Source organism: Lissotriton helveticus, chromosome 1_1 (assembly GCF_964261635.1).
Source record: "Lissotriton helveticus chromosome 1_1, aLisHel1.1, whole genome shotgun sequence".
Taxonomy (NCBI): Eukaryota; Metazoa; Chordata; class Amphibia; order Caudata; family Salamandridae; genus Lissotriton; species Lissotriton helveticus.
In genome coordinates, this window is record NC_136057.1 from 567,244,631 (window position 1) to 567,267,907 (window position 23,277).

A 23,277-nucleotide genomic window follows, 5' to 3' on the forward strand; every position below is an offset into this window, starting at 1 on the left:
GGTGCTGGGATGACCCTGAGAGTCTGATGCCTGGGCTCTGCACCTAATCCCTAAACTAGAGTCGGCAGTCCTGCAATGACCCGGTTGGACCTGTGCCTTCCACCGGAGTGAATGATGGCCGAGGGCCCCCAGAGAAGGCCCGAGAAGTGAGAAGGTCAGAGTAGTGACCTAGCCAAGGTGGGCCCCAGGTGCCGGATGTAGCCAGGGGTTCAGGGGTGTCCCAGCGGACAGCAGCCTGCAAGGTAGCGTGAGAAGAAGAGGCTGCTGTGGCGGTACGGCAGTTGGTGGCTGATTTTCCCTCACTTCCCCAGGCACTCTGGTAAGCGGTCAGGCAGGGGTGGATGCACGGAAAGAAACGCGCCCCCTCCCCCCTTGGTGTCCACTGACTGGCCTGACAATCCGAGGGGACCTAATTTGGAGTTATACCCTTGGGGCCCTCCTGCTTGCTGCAGCCACGGCTGTCCCGTGTGGGGTTACCCCTCCTGCTCACCCCTCATGTGGTGGACTGGCAGTTAGTAGGGGTGGCGCGGTGAGATCGCCACGGCTTGGGAGTGCGGACTGCCGTCTAGAGGCCTCACATTCCGACTAAATACGAACCTGCAACGGGCTGCGCCAACTCTGCCTCTCCTCGAATCTGGGTTGCAACTACAGTATTGGGTGCCCGATCTGGTGGCCTGGCTGAAGCGAAGAAGCCCAGGGGGGCCCTTGGTGGAGCCGGACCCCAAACTGGGTCAGGACTCAGTGTCCAAATCGATCATCAACTTGCCACTATTCACGGCTTTGCCAAGGGCCAGCTCAAGATAAAATGCCTAACCCAAGACACCCAGATCACTCTCTTGGAGGCCCAAGCAACCCTCCATGAGAACCAAGCACCTGGGCATCAAGGCGACCCACATGACAGGCAACTTGCACTTCTAGGAGACGAGAACAAGCAAATTTCCATGGAGGCCGCTAAGCTATTGTGGAGATCCTCTGTAGCCAAGGTATATGGATGGGGGGAGTAACAATGGGAAACTCCTACATCGATTGGCCACTTACTCTGTGGCTAATCGCATAATCCCAGAGATCAAGGACCCAGACAGTACTGTTCATCGCTCACCCTTGGCGATGGCTCAGATCTTTGCTGTTTATTACTCTAAACTCTACTCAGAACAGCACCCTGAACTCTCCCTCTCAGAGCTCATCAACCAGAAGCACCTCCACCTCCCTTGCCTCAGTGCAGCCAAAACAGCTGACCTTGATCTTCCTATTGTCCAGGAAGAAATCAATGACCCCATATCGCGCACCGCATCAGGTAAAACACCAGTCCCCGATGGTCTACCGCAGGAGTACTACACTGCCTACCGGGAGACACTTGTTCCGCATCTCTCGGAGGTAAACGCCGAAGCTGTCGAAAATGGCTCGCTTCTACCAGAGACAGACGCCGCCATCATTGTGAGGATCCCAAACACAGCCTCCCTCACCAAACTGCGGTGAGTACCATCCAATCTCCGTCATTAATAAGGAGGTTAAAATAGTCGCCTCTGTCCTAGCTAACCGACTGTGGCCCTATCTTACTAAACGGTTCCACCCCGACCACTGTGGATATATGCCATCTCGTGGGACCAGACACGCCTCCACCTAGCCTTAGTGAATCGCCAATTAGTAACCCTCCATTTAGCATATCTCCTCATTGATTTCGAAAAGGTATTTGATTCCGTAGACTGGCAGTATCTGGAGGACGTACTGGTTCATATGGGCCTGGGCCAGCACTTCTGCAACTTGGTTAAGGTGTTATATACCAGGCCGCAGGCATGTGTGCTCATCAATGGGGCGCTATCGGAGCCGTTTCCTATTAAGAGGCGGACAAGGCAAGGTTGCCCCCTCTCTCCGCTCCTGTTCACACTGGTTCCACCTTGGCATGCCCCATATGATCCGACGACCGAATTATGGGATTGAAGTTGCCAGGCTCTGAAGAAGACAAAATTGCTCTATATGTGGATTATGTCTTGCTCTTTTTGGTGAACCAGCTCAGTCCGGTCCCCACTGCCTCCAGGCGCTGCACTCTTTTGGACAGATCTCTGGCAATCATTTAAATACCTGTGAATCTGGGTGGTTTTGCTTCCTGACCTCGCCTGGTCACTCAATGTTACTCTACTGGTGAAGAGAGCTTGAGATGACCTCCACAAATTGCAGACATTACTGCTTAACCTCTTGGGAGAGTCACCCTCTTTAAAATGATGATACTTCCCAGATTCCTCTCTACAATTTAAAATACCCTATTTCAATTTCCTTGGACTTGGTTTAAAGAACTGGACAGCCTGGCCACTAAGTAAGTAAGTAAGTAAGTAAGTAAGTGGGAGGAAACCTCGGGCCCCGTCCCAATGCCAGATTCCAACCTTTGACAGGGGTATGGGCATGACTAATCTATACCTGTATTATTTGGCAACTTGCCTACTTATGCTACATGATTGGTTTATTGCAGGCTGGTCTGATCCGGCATACAGAGTAGAGCTGAATGACTTGTGCCTAGCCAGTATCCAGGGGATGATGTACGGGGGGACCTATCCACAGAACTCTACCTTTAGTGACACAGGTGGTTCTCCTGGTCTGGTGCTCCTACCTGCGCTACACCCAATGGAAAAAACAAGTTGACCCAAACACCAAAACGCCTTCACAGCACAGGTCTGAAACCAACCACATCATGTACATGTTGCGAGGAAGACCACGCAGACTTCTTTCACATGTTATGGTCTTGCCCCATGATTGCGGCGCGATATTGGGACTCCATAGAAAAGGAACTGACAGAGGTTCTGGGCTGGGAGGTCCTACACAATCCATTAAATATGCTCCTGGGAATCACGGATGGATTAGATGTTTCTAGAACGGACATACTATTTCTGAACACAGCCATGGTGGTGGCTAAGAGGGACATTGCTGCCAGATGGATAAACCCTGTCCCACCTACTATAACAAAATGCACAGAGGGGTGGACTGGTTTGCCACAGAAGAGAAGCCTATGTATGAGGCCAGAGGGTGCCCGGAGAAAAACTGAACAGTCTGGGGCAAATGGCTAGGGCAGATAGAATAAAAGTACCTCGCTTCAGGAACTGTGCGCACTATGTGGGATTCTATGAGATTGTGTATTGCAAGTGCATTTTTCTGAGTATGTAACGTGGTTATGTCCTATAACTGCTGTAATACACAACAACTGATTACTGCTCATTTTTCTTGTTTAAAAAAAAACAATAAAATTGATAATAAAAAAAAATTCTCTTGGAAATCAGCATTTTTAAAATTAGCTTAATTTACTATTTGGAAAACCTAATAAGAATTTTCCTTTACTTTAGCAATTTATATTTCTACTGTTGGATTGATACTCCACCTACAAGCATGAAATTGTTTTAAGAAAAATCCAAGGAGCCCTAAGATGTATTCATCATAATGAACCAGAATGTACTTTATATGTAAAGCATAGGACTTATAACTGATCCTTATTATACCTCCAAAAACGTTCTTACATAATCACAGTAAGAGAAACAAAAATAAATGTTGAGCCTTGTATCATGTAAATATAAATTCAAAAATGAATTCTTCTAAATTGCAAATGTGTTCCCTCTAGAAAACATTTAGAGAACGAAAGAGATGTGTGCTGTGGTCCTCGCTCTCCATGCTAACCCAGTTGCCTCTGATCTTTTATTTCAATGATGCTGCTTCACTTGATATTCAAGCAACTTATGGCTTTGAAACTGCAATTTAGAGGCAGCCTTTCTTTGTTATGATTGACCTCTAGATTTTTCTTTGTCCACTGCATGCTTTCATGTTGAACAAGGTCAGCCCATCCTTGACCACTACATTGATCGAGATTGCTTGAGAACAAGCATAGACACTTTGTGTATTTCTACTTGGGGGAAAGACATTGGCACCCAGAGTTTTGCCCTGTTGAAAGAGGGCCATCTTATAGTTTTTGAGAAACCAAATGCTTTGCTGTTACTAATATTTGTATTTATTAGCATATAAGGATGTTCAATTGTATAGGTTCTTTTTGCAACAGTTTTCAGAAAGCTTCCACGCAAAGGGAGATGAAGGCTATTGACTTGTAGGACCAAAATGTGAGAAAGTAGATGTTGGAAGAAATAAGGTATGGCAGTGAATACTTGTCACCTATGGAGTCTCAGGAAATAATCCTTCAGGCTGACATGGAAGTTTGTGAGAGTGAAGCATTGTATGTGTAGGTTTCTACAGCTGCCCTGTATATAACCTGTGTGTGGCATGGCTTCTCAGTTTAGGGAGTGTGGGTTTATGTGTTGGATTTTCTGTTCTCTTTATATTTTAAGAACAGTTTGGAAGAGAAGAGGATGAAGCCTCACTCGCCTGGATCATTTCCAATTACACTCTACTCAATAATTTCCTGCAACTGAGAATTATTTTTATAGAGTATGTCTTTCCAACTCCAGTCAAGGTCCTCAGATAACTGGCTTGCATACCCTGCGCAAGTACAATCTTTAATAACCTGCATGGATGAGTCAAAAACCACTGTTGACATGTCTGTTATCAAGCCAATAATAATTACATTTTTCATGGTGAGCGCAGTTGCTAGCTGCTGTTTCTAGGTAACGTGTGGAGAGTGCTTCCCCTTTACGAGCGACAGCCATGGATGACCACTGCAGCTGTGAAGGAAACCCGAGGGCGAGGTAAGAGAGGGGCCAAGGAACACCGCTGACGTCACTCTGTGCGCCGGCTTTATACACGGCTGAAGAGGATTGTCGTCTTGGCAGGTGGGGGTCCATGGAAGTAACAAGGCTTCCCTGCCCTCCTTTCGAAGAGATATGTTCTCTAACTACAAAGTGGCTTCGGCAGCTGCACTGCACGCTCACAGGCATCTGCCTTTAATTCTCCTGCACCAAGGACCAAGGAAGGCCACCTGCTCTCCTCGATAGTATGGATGTAGCCTCCAGTTAGGCCATACCTGTTGGGGTCACTGGATCACAGTAGCCAGCTGGGGTGAGAATTCGACGGAGGGCCCTGCTTTGCTGCACCCAGAGAAACAGTCCAAGTACCGCATTATACTGAACAGAAGGGAAGGAGCTTTCCCTGCCTTCAGAAGACGGTGATCAGAAGATTACTGTAGCATGTATGGCAGGCTCCCAAAAAATCTGAGAGTTGAAGACTCATCTATGAAAATTCCAGAAAGTATTTTTACGTTTATTTTACAACAGTTAGGAAGATAAAGGATATCTTATTCTCCTAAGTTTTGTAAGTCATCTAAAACAGATCTCATGTGCTCACAGCGACGGGGTTTGGCTGTTCAATATCAAATGGTCTTTGCAAATGGTAACCTCTCCATACTGGAAAAGTCATGTTAGAACAAGGATCAAACCAATGAACATTTAAATCCGGTCAGTTTTTCTGGAAGTTCACTGTAAATATTTAAAAAGCTAGTACAATGAATTTAAGTTTCAGATCATACTGTTGTTGCTTCGAATGGGCTATGGCATTGTAGCCATTCCAGTTATGAAAATAGTCGATTTCACATGAGGCTAGCCAAATTACTGCTTGCCACATAGACACCTTGTTTCCAGCTTTCAGTCTCCAAATAAATGTATTCTGAGACGTGTAGTTTTAATACAAAAGAACTCTTTGGACATTCATGTGTGAAACAATGATTTCTAGGTCAGCCGTGGAAGGGAAGGTGTCCTCATGGAATGTACACATATGTAACCTTAATTTGGAACACATTAATATATTTGTCCACACAATGTACGGTATGGTTAGATCTAGGGATTACATCCCCACTGTCCAGCTCCGTGTCATTTTAATAAGGGCTGTGAATTGTCATGTTACACTTCCTTCCTTCCTTTATTGTCAATTCATTCCTAAATCCTACAGGCCAAAGTCTTTGATCACTTGTACAGAATTAGCTTCTAATCTGTCCCCTTTGGTCGATACTTGCAGATAGACCTTTTCTGCCGGACACACCGAGTTTGCAAACATGGTGCAAAACAAAAGTCCTAACTGCTGGACCATATTTCTCCTAATCTTTCCCTTTCACGAGTGATTGTCTCTTCCTTTCCATTGGCGGCTGTAAAGTAGTTTTCTACATTTAACTTCGGCACACTGCAAACTTATCGCTGGAGCACACTTGAAACCGCTGTAAAAGGGAGCCCAGTCTATCAGCTGCTCTGCTGTTGCAGCACATATCTTAGGTTCCTTAGCAACCATTTCATCAATACATGTCATTTTTATGTGGCCGTGCTGACCTCACTTGTTTGCATTTCCGTGTACTTTTTAACTCTTTCGGTGAGTGCTTCTTTTGCCCTTGGCCTCTGAGATTACTGGTCTTGAAACAAAGCTACACACACATAAGTTTAATATTAAAGTAACTAAACCTTGCAATCAACATAGAGGTTTTAGTCTGAACTACCCGTAGGTCACACGTTCACGTAAAGTCCTTGCTATAAACATAGGTAGACACCTTCTTTGACTAACTGAAAACAAACCTCTGTCTGCGTTGCACATAGGGGTCGTTACAACAACAGGTGTACATTGAGAAGTGGTGATGGACGTGCGTCGGAGGGCACCGTACATTAGTAATGCAGCCGTGATGGCCTCGAACCATATTTTGGTCCCTGAAAGGGTGGTTGCGGAGTGCTCTATAGCTAGCTGACCCGTGAATATGTCCTTTCTCACGTCAGAAGATGCTGTTCAAGTGCAGAAACAAAAGTCCATTGTTGTGTTAAATTCAGTTTAAAATAGGTCCTCCAGTATACGTGGCTAATGCACCTCAATGTATCCTCCAGTTCCTAAGCAACAGGTATTTTCAGATGAAGTGTTTCCTACGCTGTCCACCTACTTGGTGCTCCGAGGTAATTCACGTTGGACTTGGGCCTTTCTCTCTCTCCCCATCCCTCTCGGCTCCTTCTTTTGTGCTGCCTGCGTCTGTGAACCTCGCACGCACTAAAGCACAACAGAAAGAAGCCAGACCTTGAGCGCGACAGCGTGCGGCTTGCACGGCCTGCGCGCGCCGGGCAGCTCTCCGCCTCGCGCACAATGTGTGAAGAGGAGCAGAAGTAAGGCTGTGTTTGCCGTGTGCTCGAGGCACCGCAGGGGGAGCACGCTCGGAGCCATGAGCTGGTGGGCTTCGCGGCGGATGAAGCGCAGACGGGAGACCTTTCCTCTGGGCCACCAGGTGAGGCAGCGCACCCCTTCCCGCCTAGACTTCACTGGACATCCTCGCGTGCACCTCCTACGTCATGTGCGCCTTGCTCACATCTGGGGAGTGGTCTGTGCACCCTTCCTTCCTTCTTGACAACTTAATACTTTCTGACTGTCGGCCCAGGTAGTACGGGGTGAGGCTGAGGTGCGCTTTTGGGGTGTGATTATGGCTTTTACGGGTGCACTCTGACTGTACTGTACGTTCTCGCCCCCAAGAGGGGTTAAGACGGAGTTTGTACCAGTTGAATAACATTGCGAGAGAGAAAGCGGTCGTTTCCACTGTACCCACTGCAGTGGCTTTGCAAGGGGCGCCTCTTTCCAAAAGCCATCTGGTAATCATTAATGCAATATCATTCATCCGGGTTAAACACGGTGTAATTGTTCACGTTGCTGTTAACCTTCAGTGTAAGATACGGTGTGAACAACGAGAGCTAACAGCTTTACTTGCTCCCTCAGTCGCTGCTTTTTTCGTGTTTGTTTCGTAAGTCAAAACATTGAAACGCACATGCCGCATTGTCCCAGCAACTTTCCCCCAGTCTGAAAGTCGTCTGTTGGTAACGTGCCCCTTCCAAACAAAGGCAACACAGCCAAGAATTATAGGAGAGAATCGCACTTATATTGCGAGTAACTAGGAACGTTGTCGAGAAGCAATTAGAATAGGAAAGACTGGCCTGAGAGGACTGCTCTTGTTTGGCGTTTAAAAGCCTACTCTGTTGATATGATTGTAATTAGAGGGCGGTAAAGTTTGGAAACGGTGAGGGAAGAGAGCGCCGAGGGAGTTAGTGTCTGCAGAGAAACGGAGAGGATGAAGGAACGTATCAGAAAGATGAGTATTTCAGAGACGGCCAGAGAAAGAGAGCGAGTGAGTTTGACGGTGACACAAATAATGGGTAAAAAAGAGAGAACTTCAGATTGACAGCGAAAGAGTGTGTCGGAAGACGGAGACGGGCATAGAGAACGAAAGGGGCAATGCACAGAAAAGAAAGCAACAGTGAGGTGCACAGAGCGGTGACAAAACCTTAAAAGCGGCCTGATTTTATGCAGTGCTACAGTGTTTCTGATGATTTAAAGTTACCAATATTACTATTACCCCGTTTTATGGCCGTCTTCGTATCTACCCTGGAAACGTGTTTAGTATCGCTTGTTGGAATTTGAACACACCTCAAGAACACCACGTTGGTCAGCGGTGTGCTTCCAGCTTAATGAGCCACAATGTTTCCATCCAGACAGGAAACCAGTTTTAGAGAAAGAGGGAACAGAAGTGAAAAAGTAAAGATAGGATGTAAGGGAGATGAGACGGGAGAAAAAAGTGCATGCTGGTGCCAGCGATTGATATATTAAAATGCATAAAGATAATTTACAGGGAGGCAGACATTTTTGGAGAGCAGAAAGGTGTAAAGCTTGTGAGAGATAGACGATGGTGTAAAAGATAAAGCTAATACGGGGAAACTGGCGTAACCAGATGTCTGTAATATTTAGGTCTCAAATTAAAAAAAAATACTGCCTGTCCACTGAGCCTGTCACACAGAAAGATCAGGATGAACACTTGTTCTTAATTAATTTCCAATTAATGTCAATTTATTTATCAGAGTTGTGATATGAAAGTTAATAAAGGTCGTTATTGTGCCACAGGGCTGCTTAAAGCGATACGACTGGTACTGCTGCACCTGAGCTCGGGGAAGGTGTCATACCTGCCAACTCACACGGTGGCACAGCGTGACACAAAGTATCAGCTTCCATCACACTTTCACAGGGCGAGGAGCTGATATCACATGGTGGCAAAGAAAACGAGCTAAAAAACTACTGTAAATAGTGATTTTCCAGCTTGTTTTCCTAGCCTTTGCACTGCTGACGCCCATTATTAAATAGTGTGAGGAGGGGGCTTGGGGGCAGGTTGAGGTTCAAAAGTGCCTTGTAGGTACTTATCACATGCAGCCCTACCCCCTTCAAGGCCCGACCCCTGTTCACACAGTGAGATTTTTGACAGATATGAGTTATGTTTAGAAATATCATGAGTTTAAAACCTGCTGCAGAGTTTTTTGTGTGTCCATCAATTTTCAGGCAACAATAAATATGTCAAGATAATTCTGGGGATTAACACCTTGGCTGCGGCGCGAATTCCGCCGCAGTGCTGGACATTCCATTCTTGGGCGTGGTTCGGACGACCCCCGGCCGTCGTGTGCACACGCCCAGCGTGACTCATGACGGCGTTAATGTACATGCTGGAGAGAGATGGAGTTTTATCTAGTGGCAGTTTGACTCATCGTAACTTAGTGCAGAGAGTTAATATGCCTGCGCAAAGAAAGTGAACCATGCAGATCACAGAACAGTATTTATGTGGATAGCTCATTGGGTTACTGCTTTTTTCACAGAGACCCCTTTATTACTTGCAGTTCAGAAGTAACAATTCTAATATAGCATAGCGACCTATGAACTGTCACTGAAGAGCTGCATGGAAGCTGCATGGTATAGATTAAATCACACGAGCAAACTGCACGGAGGCACTTTCCTGTTTAGAACGCAGCGGCGTTTCCTGGATTTCTCTTCACCCGGGTGCCGCATCGCCCCGTTAGGCGCAGGGGCATTTGATTGAAGGGTCAAGACCAGGGCGGAACTAGGCGAGTGGTGACAGCGGGGCTGCGAGCGTGCAGGGGACTCCAGTAACCAGGAGTCCCTGCGAGACCATCTTCCACCTTCCGGTCCGCTCTCCCTGCTGCCCCGCCCCCCGCCCTACAGTGGATTTAAAAACTTCCCTCACCTTCTGCTCTGTGGGACACGAGCAAACTGCACGGAGGCACTTTCCTGTTTAGAACGCAGCGGCGTTTCCTGGATTTCTCTTCACTTCTCGCCGCACCCGCTCCGCGGGTGCCGCATCGCCTCGTTAGGCGCAGGGGCATCTGATTGAAGGGTCAAGACCAGGGCAGAACTAGGCGAATGGTGACAGCGGGGCTGCGAGCGTGCAGGGGACTCCAGTAACCAGGAGTCCCTGCGAGACCATCTTCCACCTTCCGGTCCGCTCTCCCTGCTGCCCCGCCCCCCGCCCTACAGTGGATTTAAAAACTTCCCTCACCTTCTGCTCTGTGGGACACGAGCAAACTGCACGGAGGCACTTTCCTGTTTAGAACGCAGCGGCGTTTCCTGGATTTCTCTTCACTTCTCGCTGCACCCGCTCCGCGGGTGCCGCATCGCCTCGTTAGGCGCAGGGGTATCTGATTGAAGGGTCAAGACCAGGGCGGAACTAGGCGAGTGGTGACAGCGGGGCTGCGAGCGTGCAGGGGACTCCAGTAACCAGGAGTCCCAGCGAGACCATCTTCCACCTTCCTGTCCGCTCTCCCTGCTGCCCCGCCCCCCGCCCTACAGTGGATTTAAAAACTTCCCTCACCTTCCCTCACCTTCTGCTCTGTGGGACACGAGCAAACTGCACGGAGGCACTTTCCTGTTTAGAACGCAGCGGCGTTTCCTGGATTTCTCTTCACTTCTCGCCGCACCCGCTCCGCGGGTGCCGCATCGCCTCGTTAGGCGCAGGGGCATCTGATTGAAGGGTCAAGACCAGGGCGGAACTAGGCGAGTGGTGACAGCGGGGCTGCGAGCGTGCAGGGGACTCCAGTAACCAGGAGTCCCAGCGAGACCATCTTCCACCTTCCGGTCCGCTCTCCCTGCTGCCCCGCCCCCCGCCCTACAGTGGATTTAAAAACTTCCCTCACCTTCTGCTCTGTGGGACACGAGCAAACTGCACGGAGGCACTTTCCTGTTTAGAACGCAGCGGCGTTTCCTAGATTTCTCTTCACTTCTCGCCGCACCCGCTCCGCGGGAGCCGCATCGCCTCGTTAGGCGCAGGGGTATCTGATTGAAGGGTCAAGACCAGGGCGGAACTAGGCGAGTGGTGACAGCGGGGCTGCGAGCGTGCAGGGGACTCCAGTAACCAGGAGTCCCAGCGAGACCATCTTCCACCTTCCGGTCCGCTCTCCCTGCTGCCCCGCCCCCGCCCTACAGTGGATTAAAAAACTTCCCTCACCTTCTGCTCTGTGGGACACGAGCAAACTGCACGGAGGCACTTTCCTGTTTAGAACGCAGCGGCGTTTCCTGGATTTCTCTTCACTTCTCGCCGCACCCGCTCCGCGGGTGCCGCATCGCCTCGTTAGGCGCAGGGGCATCTGATTGAAGGGTCAAGACCAGGGCGGAACTAGGCGAGTGGTGACAGCGGGGCTGCGAGCGTGCATGGGACTCCAGTAACCAGGAGTCCCTGCGAGACCATCTTCCACCTTCCGGTCCGCTCTCCCTGCTGCCCCGCCCCCCGCCCTACAGTGGATTTAAAAACTTCCCTCACCTTCTGCTCTGTGGGACACGAGCAAACTGCACGGAGGCACTTTCCTGTTTAGAACGCAGCGGCGTTTCCTGGATTTCTCTTCACTTCTCGCCCCACCCGCTCCGCGGGTGCCGCATCGCCTCGTTAGGCGCAGGGGCATCTGATTGAAGGGTCAAGACCAGGGCGGAACTAGGCGAGTGGTGACAGCGGGGCTGCGAGCGTGCAGGGGACTCCAGTAACCAGGAGTCCCTGCGAGACCATCTTCCACCTTCCGGTCCGCTCTCCCTGCTGCCCCGCCCCCCCGCCCTCCTATATTTTGGAACACTTCTCCCGCAGCGCGGGACGCAGATCGGGGCGAAGACCGGGCTAAGAGCGGGCCGTTTGAGGCCGTTCGAGGTCAAAGAGGTCTGGGCTGGGCCATTTCCCCTGGTCGTTGACTATTGCGATACATTTTACTTGTGTCACGGTATTCTGTTAAAGATCCATTATGTGTACACGGGGCAGTCGCAGCAAAACTGCTAAGGGCCTTAATAAACCCAATGGGACCCTAGATGATTTCCTCACAAAGACCAACTTGGCCATTGATGTGGAAATCAGCAAAATGCAGCATAGGGTCTCCTTAGAATTAGAAGCTGCGCGAAGACTCTCCCTTACCTTAGCTTCCTCTAAGAAATCATCTTTAGGTAACCTTGCTCTAGCTTTAACCCCTGAGCGTATGTCAGCCCCCCGCCCCTTATTAACAATGGCAGACATCCATCATCCACCAGCGACATCCCTACCTGAGCCTACCGTAAAATCTACATTACCACTATTTAAGCCCATGGAGGAGCATGCACCGCCTATCCTTGTAGCTGGTATAAGCTTCCCATCTAAAAATGCTTTGCCCAAAACAGTGGTAAATGATAAAAAAGTTGCCCCACAAAAGAAGAAATGCCTCGCTGGATATAGATCTACTTATGCTCGCAAAAAGGCAAAAATTGCGAGATCTCAGTTTTTTTAATAGTAGACGACCCTTGGGCACATTTGGGGGTGGAGAAGAAATAGCCAAAACCAAAATTTCTTTACCGGGTAATGATACCGTCTTTGATTTAAACTGTGTTGTGCTTGATCCCCCGGTGGGAACTCTCCCAGAAAGGAGCAAGGAAGGGTCAATAGAGGGTGGGTTGAGTATGGTGGAGGGGGATAGGAGGGGGGATGAGGAATTTCTTAAAACTGTCTGGGACACACTAAAACAGTTACTTACCCCCCTGGAACTTAGGCTCTCCCGAATGGAAAACCACTTGTTAGAAATGGATAGGACTATAGTTACATTGGCGAGCTTTAGTCTTAAACAAATGGAAGCTAGGCTTTCTCAGGGTGAGGGTCTTACCCCTCAGGTACAGGAGTCAGAATTCCCGGCCCCTACACCCCCAAGACTTAAACCTATACCAAAACCCCGTACCAAAGTCGGTGTTACTGCTGCTACCACTTCAAATCCTATTATCCCCAGTGCTTGTCCCCCCCAGAATGTAGTACCATCTAAACTTAGGCCACAAGCTGTCGTACACCAGTCTAATCAATTGACAAATAAAAAATTACCATCTTATGAATCTAGCCGTTTAAACTTTCGTGGTGGGTATATTGACCTACCACCGGAGGCTAGCTCTTATGTCATAGTACTAGCTGGTGTACCTACTCTCGACCCCCAAACTAAAGAGAATCATTGGTCGTTAAAAAATAAGGTCATACATTGGCTTAACACAAATAGACAGCTCCCTAATCATCAAAGAAGTCGGGTATTAATGGCGCGTAGAGTACCATGGGTTGGGCCTACGCGCAAATCCATCGATGGTGACTGTATAGTGGTGTCATTTGCAGACCCCCGTACAGCGCAGCATCTTTGTTCATGGGCCCCTTGTGAAGAAGACCCCTCTGTTGTTGTTGTTGTTAGACCCCTCACCTTTTTCTATCCTCCTCGACAACGGTTTGACATAGAGGGGCCTTGGTCAACAGTTCAAAAATTTAGACAGAGGGGGCGTAGGAATGGTTGGCAAAACCAAAACAACTGGTGGCAAGGAGTCCCTACTACTAATATGTTTGGTTGTTTGGATGAGGTTGACTGACTTGGGGGGATTGATGCCTCGATACAGTCAGCGGTATCAACTTCGATTGCAACGAACAACCAACCAGTATCCTGTGTGAATTGTTCCGTACCACAAGTAGGTCCAAAAATAACACCAGACCATGCTTTTACCCCCACTTTGAGTGAGATAGGGGTTCAGGGACAACTAGAGCCTATCCTCATCAGCAGTCCGGTTAATGAAATCAAGGTGGCTGAGACAGGGGTTCAGGGACGATTAGAGTCTACTATCATTAGTAGCCCGGTTAATGAAATCAAGGTGGCCTCATGGAATATAGCAGGATTGAGGGGTCGCCTGGATAACGACGATTGGGTAAATTTTATTACTACACATGACATCATCGTCTTCCAGGAAACTTGGGCAATTGAGCCCCTATTTAGGGTAGGCTTCCTAAACTATTATAAACCAGCTATACAGGGCCCCAGGGGTAGGGCTTCGGGAGGTCTTACTATTTGGATTAGAAACTCCCTGGGCTTTAGCGTTAAGGAAATCCTGGTGGATAATGCTGACCTCCTTTGTATTTCCCTGAGCAAGGACAATTGTAAGGATATTGTTCTAATTAACATCTATGCCCGAGGGTGTCAGGGTGGGAGGAAGCAACCCATTCTTAATGATCTGGAACATTTCCTGAATGAGTATATAACTGATCATCTTGTCTTAGTAGCTGGTGATCTGAATTGCTCATTCAAACCCATCCTGAGTTTAGCTGAGGATGTGGGGATTGATGAAGACACCGCCTGGAATATCCCCCCGTTAGCTATAACTAAGGGTGTTAGGGGAACGGAGGCTGCCCTCCACTGACTGGGGCTCTGTTTGGAATGGGGGCTACGGGCAGTGAATGGCCGTTGTCTGTCTGACAAGATAGGGAAACCAACCTTCGATAATGGAATTAGTACTAGTCGTATTGACTACATATTGGTCAATATAGAATCCTGGTCACACGTAACTGACATGATAATAGAGACCAGGCCAGAGAGTGACCATAATCCTCTCTCCCTGGGGCTCAGGGTTCCTGGATTAGGTGTCCCCCACGCAGAAATAGCTTGTATAACATCAGACCTAGTCCTGTGTGACAACAGAAGACGGGTCAAATGGTCAAGGGTCATAGCTGACTCAGAGCTTATTGGTCAAATAGAGAAGTTGGTCCTAGATACAAGAAATAGGTTGACTGCATCTTCTCCCAATGGCGGGGTAGAGTCTATTATTGTTGATCTCCATGAGAAATGTTTTGCGGCTCTTAAAAAACTTCTCACTAGGCCGTCTAAAAACCAGAAAGTTAACCCACACAAAAGATGGTATAATAAAAACTGTAGAGAAGCCCATAGCAAATTAACAGCAGCTGTTAAAACCAGAATAACCGCTGACATTAGGGAAGCTAGACAGTCTTACAAACAGACCCTTTGGGAAGCTAAGAGGGACTGGGACGATTCGTACTGGCTAGATCTTCTCAAAGCCTGTGAGTCGTCTAACCAAGTAAAATTCTGGGAGATAGTTAGATGGGGTAGGGATTCGGATTCCCAAACCCCTGTAAATCATGTTTCAGCTACGGATTGGGTGGAATTTTTTTCCACCCAGTTTGAAGATACAAATATTGAACAGGATCTGGCAATCGAGCCCATAGTGGGGTTAATAAAGTCCACATTTGTAAAGCGCACAATCACCCGTAAGGGTCTCTAGGCGCTGGGGGCCGTCGGGAAGATTAAGCGAGCTATTGCCCAGAGTCACATGGTGCTGGGCTAACCTGCCGCCGGAGCCGGGGATCGAACCGTGGTCCCCAGATTCCAGCGTCAGTCGCCCTGGCCGCGGCGCCACACCTCTCCATACCATACCAATATCATCTGGGGATAGGCTTATTTTCAGCAACTCAGACACTGTACATGCTCTTGGTTCTATTCAGTCTGGTAAAGCCCCAGGTTTAGACGCCATACCAGCGGATCTTTTTAAATTGAACCTTGATCTGTGGGTTCCATATATTACAACCCTAGCAAATTCTATTTCAGCAGGTGCAAGGGTACCGCAGTCCTGGAAAGGTGCTGAGATACTCCCAGTTTATAAGAAAGGGGATCGGTCTGTACCGAAAAACTATCTCCCCATTAGCCTGATCGACACAATTCAAAAAGTTGTATCAAGAATGGCCCTGGCAAGAATACAGGGGTGGATTGAGCAGAACAACATACTCTCCCCCATGCAGGCAGGGTTTAGATCAGGCACCAGCACCCTAGATCAGGTGTTCCGACTCACCATGCTGTATTGGAAGGTGGTTCTCCTGGGCAGTGGGGTCATCTATGCCGCCTTTGTTGATCTTAGGTCGGCATTCGACATGGTCCCAAGGGCAAAATTATGGGAAGCTCTCAGACTCATGGGTCTCCCACCTGAACTTTTAGAGCTAGTCAGGCGCTTACATGAGGATAATTTCGGCCAGGTAAGATGGGGGAAACAGGGCCAGGTGACCAACAGCTTCCCAGTTCAACGAGGGGTGCGGCAGGGTTGCGTGTTGGCCCCTACCCTGTTTCTCCTGTTCATAAACCAGGTGGTTGCATTCTTTAGTGATATACAAACAGATGCACCTATACTGGGGGGTTCGAAATATCCCATGTTAATATTCGCCGACGACACCCTACTCCTTTCTAAAACCCGGAGCGGGCTACAGGCAGCCCTGAATAAATTTGCTGATTTTTGTACTAATAATGACCTAGAGATCAATGTTGATAAAACCAAATTTATGGTTTTTAATAAAAACAAACCAATTAAAAGCTCGGTTACATTAAATGGTGCCCCAATAGAACAGGTCAAGGTCATGACCTATTTGGGCGTGACTCTTGACCATCAATTTACTTGGAGCCCCCAGTTGGAGGTTTTAAAATTAAAATTTGTTCGCCTTACAGGATGTTTACTGCTGGAACAAAAAAAAACCTTGACCAAACGCATTATACCAGCGGTTAAAATTTATGAGACCAAGGCTAACGCTGCAACCCTGTATGGAGCGGACATATGGGGTTACAAAGATTTGTCAGCACTAACCACAGCACAGAATAGGTTTTTGCGGAATTTGGTGGAGCTCCCGCAATCAGCACCAATAAAACCATTGCTTTTAGATCTAGGCTGTAGACCTCTGAATGAGATGGCGCAGTATCGTCTCGCAGCATTCTGGCGTCGCCTTTGGACGACCCCAGAGCTTAGTCTTTTCGCTCATGAATTGGGCGAGGTCATATTGTTGTGGGGTGCTCATAAAATTCCATGGCTCCGGGAAGTAAAACAAGTTTTGTATTCAATGGGTCTCCCCGAGTTATGGTTACATCCTGAATGCTCTAGGTTCCCATCTAAACAAGAATTCAAAGATTATTTTTGGGCTGCAAAGAAATTTACTCTGATCTCTTTTTCGTCAGACAATAGCTTAACGGGACATTTTTTGACACATAAGGTAACACCGTCCCTTGAGTCCTATTGGGACTTGATCTGCAAGATCCTAGACCGTAAGCTGTATCATCAGTTTCGGGTGGGGACTTTGCCGATCAACTCCTTTACTGCAAAGTGGGCAAAGAAGGCAAGTAATAAATGTTTCTTTTGCCCTGACCAGGTGGAGAGTATTGGTCATGTGTTTTTTGCATGCCCAGCATATCGATCGCCTCGACTGAAATGGTTGAAACCTATTTGCAAAACCTTAAATTGTGGGGGGAATTGTGAAGCCCTGTTGAAATTACGTGATATGCGTATTGAAGTATCTGTGATCTGTGTAGCCAAATTTTTGGGGTGGGCATGGCTGATTCGTGCAAAGAAAATGAAAACCCTTTTGAATTAATTATTTTGAAATGACTGTATGTCGGTTGAGACACATTCTTTTTTTATATTGGGTGCTTATCTTAAGATGTTTTTAATGTTATATTATGTATGTTGTCTTTTATGAATTTTATTCGAAATAAAGACATAATGAAATGAAAAAAAATGAAAATCATTATGTTTTTTCACCAGTCTTTTCGATGTCCTAATGGAGCTAAAAATGTTTTTTTAGGGTGGACATACATTCCTAATAGTAAAGCCAATCACTACCACTGTGGTATGTTTTAAATCCTGAGTTTCTGCTTCTCCAGTCAAAACCCTCTTAAAGTATATTGCCTACTAGTAAGGATGACATCTGATTCATACACCTTGTAACCTCATTGTCTTATGTAACTTTTCCTATAGAATTATTTACACATGTATGATTCATGTTCTCTGTATAATGTGTGTGTGATGTAAAGTGCTATAACAGCCTACATTTGGATGAGTAGTGTTATAAAACAAATGCAATGCAGGTGAGAGAGGGGCTATGGAGCGGCCAGGGGCACTTTTGATGGGTGGTAGTGAGGGGAATCCATTGACAAGTAAGTCATTGGGTGGACGCCTATAAAAATGATTGTGCCACCAGCACAAAACCAGCCCTATTGTGCCAGCAATGATTTCATATGTGCCCATGATGAGGCTTTGTCTAAGGGGCCGACTACAATGATGTAGGAAACTGCTACGACCCTCGGTCGGAGCCGTTCCTACAGCATCGTAGTCAGCTGTTTCAAATAATTTCCGACAGACCCATTTAGATGGAGTAGGTCGGAGATTAATCCACACTGGATTTCTGAATGGCTTCGGAGAGAGCCTCCTGTAATCCCAAAGGAGGCTCTCTTCGCCTGAGGGATTACAATGTCGGATTCCGACAGCCTTTCTGTGCCTGCCTTTCCGACATAAAAAGGCTGTTGGAAGTTGACTTTGGGGCCCCCCAGCAGGGCTCCCATGGGTGCAAGATCTCCGGATGGCAGCCAAGGAGGCACCTATAATGCCCTCCTGTTGATCCCTGGACCCCGTGGCAGGCACTTTAAAGTGTCTACCATGGAGTGCAGGAATGAACTGCACCTCTTCTCTTTAGAATGAGTTGGAATGCATGCTTCCATTGTAAATAATAGGACTGTGATGGAACAGTGTTCGGTTGCATCCTAATTGCTGGGTTGGGACCGCCGACAGAAGGTCAGTTGGTCCCAGTACCAAATCAATGTCAGACGGACCTCGAAATTGGCCACTTAGTGGGGATCTGGTGCACCAGCCATGTACCTAAGTTCCGCACATGTCATGTGTGAAATTCAGAGACACGGTTTCAGATGAGGAACCGACAACTTTAGATAATACTAAAACTGATATATATTTTGGCCCATTTGTTTTTAATGAACATTTGAACTTCTTTATGAAAATAAAATGTCCAGTCCAGTCGTGTATATCATTCTAAATATAACCATGGCTCATAGCTGCAAAAAAAGTATTGCATTTCATGTCATAAGGGTAAACTGTTAGAAATAAAAGTACTAATCAGCCGATTTAATGGAGTTTATTTCTGATACTTTTCCTTTCCTGGTAATAATGAAAAATGAAAAAGTTTACCTAATTCCTTGAAATATAAAAGCAATTATTTGGGCAAAATCAAAAGAGCTGATTTTTTAATCATATTTTTAAAGTGGAAAACAAATTGTCCACATAACTAAAAAGCAACTGGCATGAAATGTTCTATAGAAATGTTACAGATTTTGAAAATATAAAAACAGTAAGATTAATCTACGGTGCGCATATTTTGTCAATAATATAAACATATACAATTTTACTCGTCGGTTACCTGAAAGAGAAACAACGTGGGACCTGTATTTAATTGTTCCTATAACCTGGTCTTTAATTTATAAGAACTTAAAAATTATGTCATTAACACCTGTCTCAAGAATTCCCTAGAACCCCCTACACCTCCTCTGTACCCTTTTACTCCTGTGTAAATTAAATAAATCTATAAACAAAAAATAAGTGTTTCTTACAAATAAAATATATTGTTTCAGAAACATCGATTGCTTGCAAGTAAGAAAAGGCATAAAATCAACAGTGCCTTCCATTTACAATGCTGTCCTGATTGCATGTACTGAAAGAAGTTTGCAGGGCCCTTTAGAACTTTTCACTGATTTTTATGGTTAGTATGGACTTGTCAACCAATTTTCAAAAATCCCATTCTATGGTGGTGGGTCCTAAGAACACTAAAGCACATCAGTTTCTGATTGGTGGGCAGAACATTAAAAGGGTGGAAAACTTCTCTTATATGGAAACCCTACTGGATGTAGAACTTAGTTGGCATCCCCTGATTAAGAGCAATACGGTCTGCCTAAAGAGGGCTATATACAGCCAAGTAGATTTCTCGCGGCAATTGGGACAAAAAACAATAAAGATCTGCCAAATGTAATTAAAGCAAAGTGTATCTCGACAACCAGTTTAGATGCATAATCTTGGGATACCCTCTCAAACTGGATTCAGAGCAATCAATTGCACTGAGTATACACTAGTTGCTATACTTGATCAAATTAGAGGTAGACAAGGGCAAGGCCGCAATTTTGATATTACTAGACCTGTCTGCGGCCTTTGCCACTGTGTCTCGTCACGGAATGACAAAATAACAGTTTGAGTTAGGGATTCAATCCAAAGCTTTAATATGGTTTGGCTCCTTTCTGAATAAGAGGACACAAGCTGTACAACTGGACACATTTAGGTCACCTCCATGTATGTCCAAATGTGGAGTCCCTCAGGGCTCCTCCTTGAGCCCTATACTTTCTAATGTGTTTGTCTCACATATTGCTATAATAATCAGGAAATGTGGAGTTGGAAACTGTTCCTATGCAGACAATACCCAACTAGTAATTTCATTAGAAGATAATCACCTGGAAAGTAGGGAAACCTGGATGAGCTGCCTAATGGAGGTATCTGGCTGGATGAGGGCACACTGTCTGAAGTTGAATACAAAAAGACAGATATACTACTCTTTGGTAGAGTTCAACAGATTGTAGGACACTTCCAGGTGGCCGGCCACCATTGGTTCAGCCACTAAACCCAAAATAGCTGCAAAAAACGTGGGAATTATGATTGATAATTCCACATCTATGCTAGAGCAAGTAAATGCTACATATGGCAAATGCTTCGGTATTCTTAAACTTCTGAGGAAGATTTTCTCCTGGATACCTGTGGTACTGCACAGAGCTGTAGTCTAGGCTCTGGTAATGAGTCGATTGGACTATGGAATTGTACTTGGCATGGCGGACTATCTATTTTCCCGACTTCAAGTAATCCAAAAATTAGGTGCTAGGCATATTTACAATAAAATAAGAGTAAAAAAGTTATAACAGGGTGCCTCTCACTTTTCTGTTTAGCAGCTGCCCAATGGAATTTACTGCCACTCAATATCCCCCTCACGGAGGACCACATAGTTTCAGGAAATGTCTGAAGACCTGGCTTTTTCCAGACTGATAACTATCTATTATTTCTAATCTCAATACTGGATCATTGGAACACTTGAGATTGCAGCTATTTCAGCGCTATGATATCCCCTTTAAGGATGAGGGATCCACTCTACAAATAATTCAAATAAATAATTATGTTTCTATTGCCCTACATCAGGTAGTAGAACATTTATTTAAGAGGGGTCTTTTAAGTGTAGCTCTGGGTACCCGATCAGAGATTGTCAGCAAAGAGTTGGGAATGGGCTATCTATCAAACTTTATTCGCCTCTAATAATTTGGTTTTCAATATGGTTGAAGCAGGACCTTAAGTTAAATAGGTAAATCATTCATGACTGTTTAGGCCTGGATAATAGGGTACGCATGCCTTGGCTGTTTTACATTAAGTCCACTCTTGAGAACATGGGCAAACCTGAGCATTTTCTGGATCCTGGACACATCTTGAAAAAAGATCTTGTCTCGTTAAAGGAGGCCTTTTCTCTCATAGTGGCAGTTGAGAGGAAGAACTCTACTCCAACTTAACAATCGATGCAGCAGTATATCACGGTGAAATCAGTGAGTGAGATGGAGCACTACCTTCACCTGGAAATATCTAACTACCACCGCCGCCTTCAGACATATTTTAGACTGGGAACATTTCACCATCTGTTGTTTGGGATTGGTGTTTGGCACAAAAAGTAAACTTCTGGTGTGTGAGTGATAAAACCTCAGCTTGTGACACCATGGATATTGTTCTCTGCTCTAGATAGAATTTGTTCCGCCTCAAATTTATAAGTACGCTCCTGTTGTATGTAAGTTTCAGACAGGTGAGACCCGCATTTTTATATTTGCAGCTTTTATTATTTCCTACAATATGTTGTTATGTGGTATGGCTTTTAGCAGGAGTCTTGAGCTTGTGTTGTTAACCCCTTGGCCACGGCGGTAATTCAGTCGCGGCGCTGGGGGGAAGGGAGGTCACGCGGCTCCGCCATGCTTGTGACCGAACCACTCCGTCACGAGCCATGGGCGTGCTGTGCTCATGACGGAGTGGTTCCCTCACGACCCCGCCCGCTCATTAATTTAGCTGCGCAGACACGGAACTGATGCAGTGTGGGCGGAGCGGGCGAGGCTTGACGGAACGACTCCGTCATTAGCACAGCGCACCCGTGGCTCGTGACGGAGTGGTTCCCTCACGAGCACGGAACGGGTTAAGCTTTTGGAGAGTATGAGTCATTGCCCCAATGCATATGAATATATTTCTTTGTAATGCCACATGGTCAGGTTGCTATCTTCTTTTTCAGTTTATTTTTAGTAATTGTGTAGAATGAATCATTTTTTTCTTACTTATGATGTATTTTTATTGTGTATGAACTGTGTTTGACTTGTATTGTACACTTTTATGATCTTTATTTAGAAATCAAATAACGTTTGACTTGGCCCTCTCTTCACAAGCTAGTATTTCCCTAACCCAACTCCTGTAATTTAAGAATACTATGTTGCAAATAATAATAACAGAATATCAGCTTTGGTAAAATAATAATTACCTAAAATAATTTTCTATACTGGGTCAATGCATCAAGGCCTACACTGGCCAACTGTAGCAAATAATTAAGTATCATATAAGAGACTATCCTGTCGACTGATAAACATGCTTTACCTAAATCAGGGCCGGACTGGGAACTGCTACCAGCCCTGGCAGGTTGCTTCTCCACCGGCCCTGGGAATGGGAGGTGGGTGTTAGCCGCTAAGCACTGCTCACGATTTTCTCACAGAGGGCCGATTTTGCAGCACTGCTGCAAAACCGGCACCATGTAAGAAAAGCAGCCCCCTGTGGCCCCAAAACTGTCCGCAACCCCTCTGGTCCACCGGGGAAATGCCCGGTTCCCGCTACAGCCAGTCCGGCCCTGACCTTAAGCATTGTCTATTTATCACAAAAATAATGACGCATACTAATTACTGCTGTAAGAAAGTCCTCAGAAGGGAAACTTGAGACAATGTTAATCATTCTTATTAGCCTGTGAGTCCCCCAAATAACTCATCAAGAAGGATCCCCAGAGCCAGTCAAAGTCACCTCAAACTATCTGTGTCCCACCATCGAGTCCCATGGGCAGAGTACAAGATTTACACTAAGGGGGGTGCCAGGGTAAAAAATCAAACTATAAGAAGGCTCTACTGCTTTTAAAAACTGTAAGGTCAAACTCAAGTTTGTAAAAAAGAACCCTTTATTGATCTGTTAACCCAGGCCCAGAGTTATCTTTCAATCAGACACAGTGGATGTACCCTACACTTGGCTTGGAGCAGGTAGTCTTTAAGATATTCTGCCTGAGAACAACACCTCTGTCATAGTTAAAAAACAGATGGGCGTGCTTGCGAGGCAAGGGGTTCCTATTAAGGT

The 23,277-nt window shown here is 46.3% G+C and overlaps 1 protein-coding gene across 2 annotated transcripts in view; it reads left to right on the plus strand.

The window, feature by feature from the left end:
* The window catches only part of PDE3A (phosphodiesterase 3A), a 1,456,379-nt gene that overhangs the window by 783,563 nt on the left and 649,539 nt on the right, over positions 1–23,277 (plus strand). The window contains exon 1 of one of the 2 annotated variants that reach the window (XM_078674054.1): positions 6,955–7,168. The exons of the other annotated variant lie outside the window; for it this stretch is intronic. Within the exon in view, the coding sequence (XP_078530180.1) occupies positions 7,106–7,168 (63 nt within the window). The 5' untranslated portion in view covers positions 6,955–7,105. Of the gene's footprint in view, positions 1–6,954; positions 7,169–23,277 lie in introns of those variants that run through there. 2 annotated transcript variants of the gene reach the window in all.